Raw genomic sequence first — 13,924 nt, 5'->3', positions numbered from 1 at the left:
GAGCAGGTGGCTCAGGAGCAGCAAGTGTCCTGCAGCCGGCAGTCGTCGGCCCACAGCTGCCAGGACACTGTGCCAGCGGGCAACAGCCTGTGCCTGGTGGAGGAGACGCCCCTCGAGACACCTGGGCACCTCCATCTCGAGGAAGCTGCTCCAAGACAGCCACCGACTCCCAAGGAGGCCCTAACAGAAGGTGAGATCTTGTGAGGAGCTGTCTGCGGCTCCCCTGGGGCTCTTGAGGGCCATTCCCTGGCCAAGCCAGGCCAGGGCCTCTGAGAGCAGCCTAGTCCCTGGCTGTTGTCAGTGGCTCTGATGGCTTCAAAAAATCCCTGTGTGCTTTGCAGTTGCTCCTGGGACCCCCCTGCGTGACAGCTCGGGCTGCAGCCCCGGCCGTGCGCAAGAGCAGAGTGCAGGCCCGGAGGCCGGGGCCAGCGACGGTGCCGCCGTGTCCCGCTGCAGCGGGGCTCCTGCAGCCGCCTGTGCGCGCTGCCCGGGCCCGGCCGTGCCGCTCGCCAGCCCGACGGCTGCGGGGCGGTGGCCGCTGCCCGGCGCGCAGCAGGGAGCAGGTGAGAGCAGCGCGGCCCGCGGGGGCCCGGGCCCTGCCCTGGCGGGCACTGGGGGGTTCCTGGGCGCAGGGCTGACGGCTCGCTCTCGGCCTGTTGCAGGGCAAAAGAAGGAGCTGCAGGAGCTGTACCAGCTGGGCCCGCAGCTGGGCGGCGGCGGCTTCGGCACCGTTTTCGCGGGGAGACGCCTCTCGGACGGCAGCCCGGTAAGTGGCGGCACGGGGGGGGCGCGGCCGGAGGCTCGGCGCCGGGGCTGGGCAGGGCTGGAGCTCAGCTCCCCGTGTGTCCATGGCTTGCAGGTGGCCATCAAGCGCGTGGCCCGGGAGAGCGTCCTGCGCTGGGACGAGCGGGTGAGTGAGCGGGGCCAGCGGGCCGGAGCGGGCCGGGGCGGGCAGGGATAAGGCCGGGCCCCGAGGGAGGGCCCCGGGGCATGGCGGGGGCAGCGGGCGTGGGCTCAGCGTGCGAGGCGGAGTACGGCGGGGCCGGGGATGCCGAAGGCCGGGACTGGCTCCAGGCAGGGGGGCAGCTGCCAAGCGAGCCCTGGGCGGGAGGGATCCCGAGCAGCAGGGAGGCTGTCCGAGGGGGCACCGGGGCATACCAGGCAGGGGGCAATGGAGGCACAGGGCAGCACCAGGCCTGGCACAGGCAATGTCTCATCCTCGCAGCCCGACGGCACCCGTGTCCCGATGGAGATCGTGCTGATGGAGAAGGTGGGCTCTGGCTGCCACAGCATCATCCAGCTCCTGGACTGGTTCGAGCTTCCCGACAGCTTCGTGCTTGTGCTGGAGCGCCCGGAGCGATCGCGGGATCTGCTGGAGCTGCTGCGGGAGCAGCAGTTCCTGAGCGAGGAGGCGGCACGCTGGCTTTTCCGGCAGGTGCTGGAGGCCGTGTGGCACTGCACCGCCTGCGGCGTCTGGCACGGTGACATCAAGGCCGAGAACCTCCTCGTGGACCCGCACAGTGGCAGCCTGAAGCTCATTGACTTCGGATGCGGCACCTTCTTCCACGATCACCCCTGCAGGGAATTTGCCGGTGAGCCCACGTCCCGGGCCCTGCTCCCACTGTCAGGCCCTGCACTGTGCCATTCCCCCCTGGGCTGTGGCTGCGGCATTCAGCCGGCTGCCGGCTGCCCTGTGCCCCGGGACAGGTGCTGTGCCCCAGGAGCCGCTGCTGGCCCTGCCGACAGAGGGGGGCTGCAGAAGCCAGGCCCCGGGCCCTGGGCTCGGCAGGCCTGCTTGGGCTTGGGCTGCTCTTCTGGCCTTCCCTGCCTTGCAGAGCGGTTTCCTGGCTTTGGGCAATTGTCTGGGGGTGCGGGGTGGCCTTGGGGGAAGTTGTGGCCGCCGGTGCAGGCCCTGCCTCTGGCAGGAGGCTGGCGCCAGGCTCTGGAAGGCAGCAGCCTGCGCCCGGCCAGCGCCGCCTGTCTCCCCTAGGAACACACATGTACTGCCCGCCCGAGTGGCTCTGCCTGGGCTTCTACCGCAAGGAGCCGGCCACGGTGTGGTCCCTGGGCGTGCTGCTCTATGTCATGGTCTGCGGGTGCTTCCCCTTCCGCGACGACCATGACACCGTGTCGGGGCAGCTCTTCTTCTGGCGGCAGGTGTCTCCAGGTTGGTGTGGGCCTCAAGCAGGCGGCTTTGGCAGACGGCAGCGCGCAGCCCGGCCCGGCCCTGCCGCAGCTGGGCGGGAGCTCGCTGTGCCCTCGAGGGCCGGCCGCAGGAGGTGGCCCGTGAGGGGCTGGGGGTGGCACGCCGGGCTGGAGGAGGTGGCCGTGTGCTGCCGTGCCGCTGTCCCGCCGAGGGCAGCTCTGAGCACTCGCAGCCTGGCCCGGCTCCTGCAGGCGCTGCCGGGAGCGGCCGGGCAGGAGCCGGGTGCCAGTGAGCGGCGCTTTCTGCCTTCTCTCCCCAGAGTGCCAACACCTGATCCGCTGGTGTTTGGGCAAGCACCCCGTGGACCGGGCCGAGCTGGAGGACATCTGGCGCCACCCTTGGCTGTGGGGCGGGCGCCTTTGATGCCCGGCTGGAGCCCCTGCAGCACCCAGGCACCGAGTCCCACGCAGGACCGAGGGCTGCAAAAATAAACCAGCCACCGACACATTGCGGGCTGTCATGTCTGACAGCTAACCCTTGTTAGCATATCCAGGTAAAGAAACCTCTTGGTAAAACAGGTAATCAGAGTGTTCCTCCCAGCCTTTGTTAAGCTTTTGATGCCTTTTCTCCATATAGGCAGATTTGTCTTCCAGAGTGCAGAGGAATCCCTTAGGACAGGAGTGTGTGCTCCCTCACAGACACTGGTTTCAGCAAGACCTGCTCCTCTGAGCATGGAGATGGCCAGGAAAGGACTGAAAGCAAAGAAGTGAACCCAGCACAATGCACTACAACAATCCTAGAAGGATGTGTCCCAGGAGCAAATATTCTGGTGCTGCTATTTCCCATTCTGTGGCTCTGAGGAAAATGCAGCTGTGCCGTAGGAGAAGAGCCTTGGTGTGGTGCTGGGCAAGATCCTGCAGCAGCAAATGCAGCTGTCCCCATGTCCAGCTCATGTTCTGGAGCAGGCAGGGGAGGAGCAGGACAAGAGGAAGAACTCCACAGCTGGGTTACTCGTGGTGAGAAATCTCCACCAGTCCCAATGCCTTCTTGTGAGCTGCTGGACCAGAGATGGAAGAAGCCCTTTGGACAGGACTGTCTGCCCCCTCAGAGCCACAGCTGTCTGCAGAAGCTGCTCATCCCTGGGGATGCAGATGGCCAGGAAATGCCTGGAAGTAAAAAGGGGAACCCAGCCCTCTCCAAGATGTTCCCAGAGGCAAGTGTTCCAGCAGCAAGTGTCCTGGAGCTGCCAGTTCCCTATGCATGGCTCCCAGGATGCTCTGGCCAAAATTAAGGACAAATGCAGGGGATAGAGATCCCCAAACCAACTGAAAGGGAGAGTGCACAAAGGTTCCCTGGTCTCCAATAGGGCAGTTGAGGATGAAGACCACCCAGATGCCCTAGGGAAGAGGAGAATGGAGACTCCCCTCAATCCCCTTCAGAAGGGAGAAGCAGAGAGGCCTTATATTTTTCCTTTTTAATTATTTTTCCTCTTCCTTTTTTATTTTTTTTTTATTTGCTTTATGTTACTGTTGCAGTAAATCAGGATGGAGGTCTCTGGCTTTGTTCCCAAGAGGGCAGCCTTTGGGTGCAGCCCATGAACACAGCATTGGAGTCTGTGTGTCACCAAAACTGCAGGAAAAACAAAGTCTCCAACATCTTCTCGTTGTCAGAGAAGCAGGCTTCCCTTCATTCTGGCCAGGATATGCAACAGAATTATTTCATCCACACATGCCTAGCATGTGCAGTGAAAATCACTCTGACCCCCATGATTCTTTACCAGACTTTTCTCATATTTCTCAATAAAGACCCCAAAGAAATTCTCCTTTATTGTTTCTATATTATACAATGCTTAGGATCTGATGTAGCGTCGTCAGTCATAGGGATGGAGCCCACGGGAAATGTTGAGGTTTTTGGAGTCATTCCCATGGTTTTGGGCTCCTTGTACCCACTGAAAAAAATATCACGGTTTGGCCTAAAATGGCGACTCCTCCTCACCCTGTTGGTCATCATGAGGGGACATTGGGGCTTGGCTGGGGGTGGAAATGCTCCCAAAGGGGCTTGAACTCCTGTGGGAATTGGGCCAGCAAGGAGGTGGCACTGCTCCTTTCAGGGAATTGTGGGGAGAGAGAAGGTGCCCTCTGAGCCTCCTTTTCTCCAGGATGAGAGAAACTGTGCTTGGAATGGCCATCTTTGTTTGTATTTACAGAACCTGACAGGCACAGTGAGTGCTTCTGGTGGGGAGGGAGGTGTGTGGGGTGTGCAGCCAACTAATAACAATGGTTAACAATGGTTTTGTTGACCAAGAGTGTAAAGGATATTGCCATGGGCCTCATGGACCTCATGGGCTCAGCAGGCTCAGTGCCCGTGGAGAACAAGTCTGCCAGGCTGTCCGTGGGTGTCTGACACTCAGCTCAGCCCTCTGTGGCTGTGCAGCCCCCCAGGGCCAGCAGGGCCCCGATGGCCAAAGCCATGCAAAGCATCCTCCCAGCACAGGCTGACCCACTCAGGGTGGCAGAATCCTGTGGCAATTCAGCTCTCTGAGCATCCTCTCTGCTTTTAGCTGATCCCAGTGCCCTTGTCCCACAGAGCCTGGCTCTGCCAAGTACCACTGCCTTCTCTGGCTGCTGGAGGGTGTCAAACAGTGGAGGAGGCACAGTGCTGTGAGGGACAGTGATCTTTTATTTGGGATGGCTGGGGACAACCTGGACCAGAATAATACCCATGAGATGTGGTGTTGGATGGGAGTCATCCCGATATGTCCCAGTGGGATCTCCATAAATCATGTAGCCAAGGTCCTGAAGGCCCAAGGAGGTTCGGCTGGCTCAGTGTTCGCCAGCTGTATCTGACTTGATAGGAAGGCCTTGGAACTTTCCAGTAAACTCCATCCTTTCAATATAATCCGCATTGCAGTAAAAATGGAGGAAAGGTCATCATTGTCACTACTGAAAAGTGATGGAAGGACACACCAATGTCACACATGGGCAGCATGAGATAACAGAGGGAAATTCCTCTCTACCTGCTTGATTATCCCACTGCCATAAGGTCACCCGGCTCGTCGGTGCTAGGAAGGCAATGCAGGCTTTAGTGGAGGATTTGAAGAGGAGTTTTGATTGTGTCCATCAGAGAATCCTTCTGGATTCTGTCTCCATCAGGTGGGAGATGGGCAGGGACAGGGTGTGCTGGGTGAAGAGGTGATTGATGTACTGCTTTTCAATGGGATAGGATCCATTTTCTTCCCAGACAGTGGCACACAGCTGGGTTTGCATTCAGGATGGGACTGTACTGGATAGCACACAGATAGTTGGGATGTTGCTGAGCAGGGCTTGCTGCATTCAGGCACTTTTCAGTGTCCCACGGGCCAATCCATGTCCCATGCTGTGCCAGCAAGGAGGTGACAGCATCACCGTTGCCCTCCTCATCCCTGTGTGCTGTTTAGACAAGAATCGTCCATCCCCTGTGTTCCAGAGGGCCCCAAAGTGCCCAAAGGCTGAGCTCCATTTTCCCTCCTGTGGCCCTGGGGAGCCCTGGGGTGGGGCCGGTCTGTGATGTCACACACTGTGCTGGCCACAGCACTGTGACATCCTCAGGCCTATATAAGCCGGGGCAGCCCCCGCAGCGGCCAGTGCAGTCGCGATGGGACGTGCCGGAGCCATGGGTGACGGTGACGCTTTCGTGACTGTGCTTGTCCTGCTGCTGGCCACTGTGGCTGTCTGCTGGGCCCTTGGCCACTGGCAGCCATGGAGGCGGCAGGCACGGACACCAAAGAGGCGCAAGCGCCCCGGGGTCCGGCCCAGAGGCTCACGCAGGAACCGGGGAGCCCCTGCGGCTGCCAGGCCCTGCAGGCCTCGGGCCACCCCTCGCAAGCGGCCAGGTGCTCCCGCCGGCCCCCTGGGCGGCTCCTGCAGCTGCGGCCCCTGCGTGGCAGTGGCCCGACAGCTGCGGGAACTGATGGCCTTGCTCTGGGCTGGCAATGGGACATCTGAGCCGCTCTACTCTGGGATGTGGCGGGCCCTGAGGAAAGAGCTGCGGGAGCTGGTGAGGCGAGGCCACCTGCCCTGCTGTGGCTCGTCCCGCTCCCCCAGGCGCCGCCATCCCATGAGGAGGCAGCTCCCAGGAAGAGTCACCATCCCTGGGAGAGCCTCGAGCCTTGCAAGGATGGCACAGCAGCAGACACCGGCCATCCATGCAAGAAGCTCAGGCTGTCAGAGAACCTCCATCCTGCCAGGAGCCTCGGCTATCTCTGACAGCCTCCATCCCTCAGAGAGGCTCAGTGAGACCTGTCAGCCTGCAGCAGGTGCAGAGCCTGTGGACAGGTCTCCCGGCTCCCATGGACTCATGGACATCACGGGCACAACCCTGAGCGTTGTGATGGCCAGGGAAAGCCCAGGAGTCCAAGTGGGAGCCCAGCCCGATGCAGGGGGGCCATTTCAGGAGCAGGTGGCTCAGGAGCAGCAAGTGTCCTGCAGCCGGCAGTTGTCGGCCCACAGCTGCCAGGACGCTGTGCCAGCGGGCAACAGCCTGTGCCTGGTGGAGGAGACGCCCCTCGAGACACCTGGGCGCCTCCATCTCGAGGAAGCTGCTCCGAGACAGCCACCGACTCCCAAGGAGGCCCTAACAGAAGGTGAGATCTTGTGAGGAGCTGTCTGCGGCTCCCCTGGGGCTCTTGAGGGCCATTCCCTGGCCAGGCCAGGCCAGGGCCTCTGAGAGCAGCCTAGTCCCTGGCTGTTGTCAGTGCCTCTGATGGCTTCAAAAAATCCCTGTGTGCTTTGCAGGTGCTCCTGGGACCCCCCTGCGTGACAGCTCGGGCTGCAGCCCCGGCCGTGCACAAGAGCAGAGTGCAGGCCCGGAGGCCGGGGCCAGCGACGGTGCCGCCGTGTCCCGCTGCAGCGGGGCTCCTGCAGCCGCCTGTGCGCGCTGCCCGGGCCCGGCCGTGCCGCTCGCCAGCCCGACGGCTGCGGGGCGGTGGCGGCTGCCCGGAGCGCAGCAGGGAGCAGGTGAGAGCAGCGCGGCCCGCGGGGGCCCGGGCCCTGCCCTGGCGGGCACTGGGGGGTTCCTGGGCGCAGGGCTGACGGCTCGCTCTCGGCCTTTTGCAGGGCAAAAGAAGGAGCTGCAGGAGCTGTACCAGCTGGGCCCGCAGCTGGGCGGCGGCGGCTTCGGCACCGTTTTCGCGGGGAGCCGCCTCTCGGACGGCAGCCCGGTAAGTGGGCGGCACGGGGGGGCGCGGCCGGAGGCTCGGCGCCGGGGCTGGGCAGGGCTGGAGCTCAGCTCCCCGTGTGTCCATGGCTTGCAGGTGGCCATCAAGCGCGTGGCCCGGGAGAGCGTCCTGCGCTGGGACGAGCGGGTGAGTGAGCGGGGCCAGCGGGCCGGAGCGGGCCGGGGCGGGCAGGGATAAGGCCGGGCCCCGAGGGAGGGCCCCGGGGCATGGCGGGGGCAGCGGGCGTGGGCTCAGCGTGCGAGGCGGAGCACGGCGGGGCCGGGGATGCCGAAGGCCGGGACTGGCTCCAGGTAGGGGGGCAGCTGCCAAGCGAGCCCTGGGCGGGAGGGATCCCGAGCAGCAGGGAGGCTGTCCGAGGGGGCACCGGGGCATGCCAGGCAGGGGGCAATGGAGGCACAGGACAGCACCAGGCCTGGCACAGGCAATGTCTCATCCTCGCAGCCCGACGGCACCCGTGTTCCAATGGAGATCGTGCTGATGGAGAAGGTGGGCTCTGGCTGCCACAGCATCATCCAGCTCCTGGACTGGTTCGAGCTGCCCGACAGCTTCGTGCTTGTGCTGGAGCGTCCGGAGCGATCGCGGGATCTGCTGGAGCTGCTGCGGGAGCAGCAGTTCCTGAGCGAGGAGGCGGCGCGCTGGCTTTTCCGGCAGGTGCTGGAGGCCGTGTGGCACTGCACCGCCTGCGGCGTCTGGCACGGCGACATCAAGGCCGAGAACCTCCTCGTGGACCCGCACAGTGGCAGCCTGAAGCTCATCGACTTCGGCTGCGGCACCTTCTTCCACGATCACCCCTGCAGGGAATTTGCCGGTGAGCCCACGTCCCGGGCCCTGCTCCCACTGTCAGGCCCTGCTCTGTGCCATTCCCCCCTGGGCTGTGGCTGCGGCATTCAGCCGGCTGCCGGCTGCCCTGTGCCCCGGGGCAGGTGCAGTGCCCCAGGAGCCGCTGCTGGCCCTGCCGACAGAGGGGGGCTGCAGAAGCCAGGCCCCGGGCCCTGGGCTCGGCAGGCCTGCTTGGGCTTGGTCTGCTCTTCTGGCCTTCCCTGCCTTGCAGAGCGGTTTCCTGGCTTTGGGCAATTGTCTGGGGGTGCGGGGTGGCCTTGGGGGAAGTTGTGGCCGCCGGTGCAGGCCCTGCCTCTGGCAGGAGGCTGGCGCCAGGCTCTGGAAGGCAGCAGCCTGCGCCCGGCCAGCGCCGCCTGTCTCCCCTAGGAACACACATGTACTGCCCGCCCGAGTGGCTCTGCCTGGGCTACTACCGCGAGGCGCCGGCCACGGTGTGGTCCCTGGGCGTGCTGCTCTATGTCATGGTCTGCGGGTGCTTCCCCTTCCGCGACGACCATGACACCGTGTCGGGGCAGCTCTTCTTCTGGCGGCAGGTGTCTCCAGGTTGGTGTGGACCTCAAGCAGGCGGCTTTGGCAGACGGCAGCGCGCAGCCCGGCCCGGCCCTGCCGCAGCTGGGCGGGAGCTCGCTGTGCCCTCGAGGGCCGGCCGCAGGAGGTGGCCCGTGAGGGGCTGGGGGTGGCACGCCGGGCTGGAGGAGGTGGCCGTGTGCTGCCGTGCCGCTGTCCCGCCGAGGGCAGCTCTGGGCACTCGCAGCCTGGCCCGGCTCCTGCAGGCGCTGCCGGGAGCGGCCGGGCAGGAGCCGGGTGCCAGTGAGCGGCGCTTTCTGCCTTCTCTCCCCAGAGTGCCAACACCTGATCCGCTGGTGTTTGGGCAAGCACCCCGTGGACCGGGCCGAGCTGGAGGACATCTGGCGCCACCCTTGGCTGTGGGGCGGGCGCCTTTGATGCCCGGCTGGAGCCCCTGCAGCACCCAGGCACCGAGTCCCACGCAGGACCGAGGGCTGCAAAAATAAACCAGCCACCGACACATTGCGGGCTGTCATGTCTGACAGCTAACCCTTGTTAGCATATCCAGGTAAAGAAACCTCTTGGTAAAACAGGTAATCAGAGTGTTCCTCCCAGCCTTTGTTAAGCTTTTGATGCCTTTTCTCCATGTAGGCAGATTTGTCTTCCAGAGTGCAGAGGAATCCCTTAGGACAGGAGTGTGTGCTCCCTCACAGACACTGGTTTCAGCAAGACCTGCTCATCTCTGAGCATGCAGATGGCCAGGAAAGGACTGAAAGCAAAGAAGTGAACCCAGCACAATGCACTACAACAATCCTAGAAGGATGTGTCCCAGGAGCAAATATTCTGGTGCTGCTATTTCCCATTCTGTGGCTCTGAGGAAAATGCAGCTGTGCCGTAGGAGAAGAGCCTTGGTGTGGTGCTGGGCAAGATCCTGCAGCAGCAAATGCAGCTGTCCCCATGTCCAGCTCATGTTCTGGAGCAGGCAGGGGAGGAGCAGGACAAGAGGAGGAACTCCACAGCTGGGTTACTCGTGGTGAGAAATCTCCACCAGTCCCAATGCCTTCTTGTGAGCTGCTGGACCAGAGATGGAAGAAGCCCTTTGGACAGGACTGTCTGCCCCCTCAGAGCCACAGCTGTCTGCAGAAGCCGCTATCCCTGGGGATGCAGATGGCCAGGAAATGCCTGGAAGTAAAAAGGGGAACCCAGCCCTCTCCAAGATGTTCCCAGAGGCAAGTGTTCCAGCCGCAAGTGTCCTGGAGCTGCCAGTTCCCTATGCATGGCTCCCAGGATGCTCTGGCCAAAATTAAGGACAAATGCAGGGGATAGAGATCCCCAAACCAACTGAAAGGGAGAGTGCACAAAGGTTCCCTGGTCTCCAATAGGGCAGTTGAGGATGAAGACCACCCAGATGCCCTAGGGAAGAGGAGAATGGAGACTCCCCTCAATCCCCTTCAGAAGGGAGAAGCAGAGAGGCCTTATATTTTTCCTTTTCAATTATTTTTCCTCTTCCTTTTTTATTTTCTTTTATTTGCTTTATGTTACTGTTGCAGTAAATCAGGATGGAGGTCTCTGGCTCTGTTCCCAGAGAGGGCAGCCTTTGGGTGCAGCCCATGAACACAGCATTGGAGTCTGTGTGTCACCAAAACTGCAGGAAAAACAAAGTCTCCAACATCTTCTCGTTGTCAGAGAAGCAGGCTTCCCTTCATTCTGGCCAGGATATGCAATAGAATTATTTCATCCACACATGCCTAGCATGTGCAGTGAAAATCACTCTGACCCCCATGATTCTTTACCAGACTTTTCTCATATTTCTCAATAAAGACCCCAAAGAAATTCTCCTTTATTGCTTCTATATTATACAATGCTTAGGATCTGATGTCTTCCCTGTGAGGGTGTGGAGGCCCTGGCAATGTTGTCCCAGAGCGGCTGAGGCTGCCCCATCCCTGTCCAAGGCCAGGTTGGGTGGGCTTTGGAGCAGCCTGGGATTGTAGAAGGTGTCCTTGCCCAGGCAGGGTGAAATGAGATGAGCTTAAAATCCCTCCCAACCCAAACCACTCCTGGACTCTGTGTTCTGCTCAAACACACAACGGGCCCCAACAGCTGCCAATGCCAAACCTAGCTGTTAATTGATGGATAAATAAATTCCTGGCAACCACCACCACAAAAGGAAGGGAAACAGCTCCATAGGAGGGACTGGCAGAGGCTGAGGTTGGAGGTGGGGACATTGAGGGTTCCTTACAGCACAAGCTCTCTTCCTGGATTAATGCTGTCCATCCACTCCAGGTGGATTCATACCCCAGCATTTTGTCAGGGAATAAATAAAACACTGAAATCAGAATTGCTGTTTCCCTGGGAATGCAGAGTCCTGGTGAGGTCACATTGCTGCCACCACAGCACATCCAGCCCTGACATGGTCAGTGACACATCTCAGGCCACTAAATGCCCTGGTCTTTAGGATCTTGCTGGAGACTCAGTTTGGGGTTGGATCCAGTCAGGTAAATGGCTTGAAATCTGCCTCCCCTAATTTTCTTGTAGGTGGGCTATGTATCAAAATGGATTTCTAGAGCAGTAAATTATAATTTAGTGCCTATTATAATATTCATTAAGAGCTGCTGTCTGCTGCAGTGTTACACCAAATACTAATTATTAGAAATTAAGGTGACAGGAGGGATTCATATTCTGAATTGTGTAAGTGGGAGTAATAAGAGCCTAGGAGGGATAAGCAGACACAGCAGCAGGAGGATTTCCCTCCTGTGGGGGAATCAGGGGTAATGGAATCCCCAGCAGCACAGCACTGCCCAGGAAAGGGGACAGGATTAATCAGAGCTACAGAGACAGACCCCAAGCAGAGGGGTCATAGCTGGGAACATTGGGTTCAGTGTTCAGTTTTGGGGCATCACCAGCTGGCAGGATCCACCCAGTGGATTGGCCTCCAAAGGCTCCATCTTGCCTCAATGTTATTTTTCTAGTTCGTTTGTTTTCTAGTTTTGTTTATTTTTTGATTCCTCTACAAGCTGAAATTAAATTCCTACAATGATTTTGTCACAACCTAGTCTAGTAAGAGGCATCTCTGCTCATGACAAGGAATAGATGATCATTAAGGTCCCTTCCAACCCAAACCCAACTGCAGCAGGGCGAGATGGATGGAGAGCAGGATGAGGAAAGCAGCCAAAGCCATGCAGAGCTGTGTGAGGGACATGATTTTTCCAGTCCTCAGCAAAGGAGAATCATGAACTTCACTCTTTATTGTTGTCCATGCTGCTCCACACCAAGCACAGCTGTCTCCAAGGCCCCCCTCCCTCATTTTTAATCCCATTCCCTCTCTCCTATGGTTTAATAAGGGGGAAAAGAACTTCTCATATGTGAAAATGATTCCTTTGTTGCCAGACATTTCCAGGTTTTCTATTTTCCTCTGCTTGAGTAGGAAAAAATCATTTACCATGTTCTTTTCTAACATTTTCTAGAGATGTCCCACAAACACTGCCAGGAACCACTAGCAGCCAAGCCCTGACTGAGTTTCTTTGCTCGAGTAAATCAATGTTTAGCCACTAATGGGAGCTGAATGCCCATTTTCCCTGCCCCATTTATTTTATTGCTAGGGCTGGGGTGCAGAGGAGGCAGCACTGGGGCAGCTCTCTGGAAACCCCAGTGAGCATTTGGAATGTTCACTCCCATCCCATTTTATGGTGTGTGATGGGCAAACACATTAGGGAAGAGCTGCTGGAATAACTCACAGTGTCTGGCTCTCTCTCTGTCCATCTCCATTAGTTTTTATTTGGAATTTCCACAGAGTTGGGCTGCTCTTGCTCAGTTTGTGCCAGCAAAAATCCCTCTGGAAGAAAATATTTTGCCACAAAAGGGTTTTTTAAAATTTTTAGAGTAAGTATCTCTATCCTTGCCCTGCTGGTCCCTTCAGCCTTGCTGTGGGATGTGGACAGGGATGGGAGCCCTGAGCCACCATGGGATGGCAATAGCAGGAGCTGAGCCACCACCAGCTTGAGGTGAAGTGTCCCTGGGACACAGAGCCAGCACGTTCCCTGCTTTCCCTGACGCCTCTCCATGCACAGGGCCTGCAATTCCAGCTGCACTCCTCCTCCTCCTCACAGCCAGGACATGCTTTTGTTCCCAGGGGTGAGTTTTGCTGAAGTCTGATATTGCCAGGAACTGTAGAGGGGCTTGAGGCCATTCTCTCTCTGATGGAGCATCCAGCTGCCACAACATCCTCAGTCCCATGGATGCTGTGTGTGCCAGAGGAGGAGGGCATTATCCTGGTGGGGAAACCAGAATAATTGTTCCTCTCAGACCTCAGCTCTGCTGCTGGGGTGTTCATTGCACCAAGTGCTTGACATCAAGGCTCTTCCTCCTGAAAAAAGGCTCTTGGAAATGTTTTACCAGCAGCTGGTTGCAGTTTTTACATTGGGCATTATGAAGTGTCTCACTCCCAGCCTGGGGCTCTGAATATTCCAGCTCCCTGCAAGTATGGGGAGAAAACGAGCATTAAAATCATCCACCTGGAAGTTCTGGCCCTCCTTCCCAAGCCAGTCCCAGGTCCTGCTCCTGGTGCTACCCTGTCTGTGCCTGCCTTGCACCAGTGTCACCACTGGATCTGCCTCTGAGAGCAATGGGAGCCTGGGCAGAGGGGACAAGGACAGATGGAGAGGCCACTGGGGATGGAGTCAGGGTTTGTCAGGCTGTTCATGAGGCTCTGAATCTCCCACAAACACATGGACATGGAGTTGGGAATGCCTCACCAGTGCCATTGGACCCAGCCTCTGTGGATGTGGCACTGGGGACAGGTGAGTGTGGCCATGGCAGTGCTAGGGAGCTGCTGGACTATTCCAGCCCAAAGAATTCTGTGATTCCATGAGCTCCCTGCCCGAGGGCACAGATCCTGCACCGCCCTCTGGAGTGTTCCCTCCTGCCTTTGTCAAGGTTTTGATGCCTCTCCTCCTTGTTGGTGGTTTTGTGTCTTCAAGCCCAGGCTGTAGTACTGGTAGGAGTGGCTTTAGCAAGGCAAGAAATGCAACAGTGAAACAACAGCTGGCCTTCCAAACTGACAAAGCAACTTGGAGTCACCTGAAGTGCCACAAGGGCCTGGGTGTGCGTTCCAAGGGCCACCAGGTGGCAGGAACAGAGACCTTGCTCCTCTCCAAAGCTGTAGATCAATGAGAAGTGGGGAAATGTCATTACAGGTTGAGCCCTGGCAAAATTGTTCC

At 59.2% G+C, this 13,924-nt stretch overlaps 1 protein-coding gene across 1 annotated transcript; it reads left to right on the top strand.

The window, feature by feature from the left end:
- Positions 1 to 1,171: 1,171 nt before the first annotated feature.
- Positions 1,172 to 2,569, top strand: LOC131091679 (serine/threonine-protein kinase pim-1-like). Its single transcript, XM_058037864.1, has 3 exons — positions 1,172 to 1,592; positions 1,991 to 2,167; positions 2,466 to 2,569. Exons 1-3 carry the CDS (start codon positions 1,172 to 1,174, stop codon positions 2,567 to 2,569), a joined length of 702 nt encoding a protein of 233 aa, XP_057893847.1.
- Positions 2,570 to 13,924: the final 11,355 nt, after the last annotated feature.

Source organism: Melospiza georgiana, chromosome 19, assembly GCF_028018845.1.
Source record: "Melospiza georgiana isolate bMelGeo1 chromosome 19, bMelGeo1.pri, whole genome shotgun sequence".
NCBI classification, from domain to species: Eukaryota; Metazoa; Chordata; class Aves; order Passeriformes; family Passerellidae; genus Melospiza; species Melospiza georgiana.
Note: the sequence above shows the minus strand (reverse complement) of the source record. Positions and strands in the feature narration are given on the sequence as shown.

Excerpts from the sequence above, each read along its gene's own strand:
- LOC131091679 (XM_058037864.1), top strand. The coding sequence starts at position 1,172 with ATGGAGGCACAGGGCAGCACCAGGCCTGGCACAGGCAATGTCTCATCC. Across the intron at positions 1,593-1,990 it reads CCCCTGCAGGGAATTTGCCG|GAACACACATGTACTGCCCG; the intron begins GTGAGCCCACGT and ends TGTCTCCCCTAG. Across the intron at positions 2,168-2,465 it reads CTGGCGGCAGGTGTCTCCAG|AGTGCCAACACCTGATCCGC; the intron begins GTTGGTGTGGGC and ends TTCTCTCCCCAG.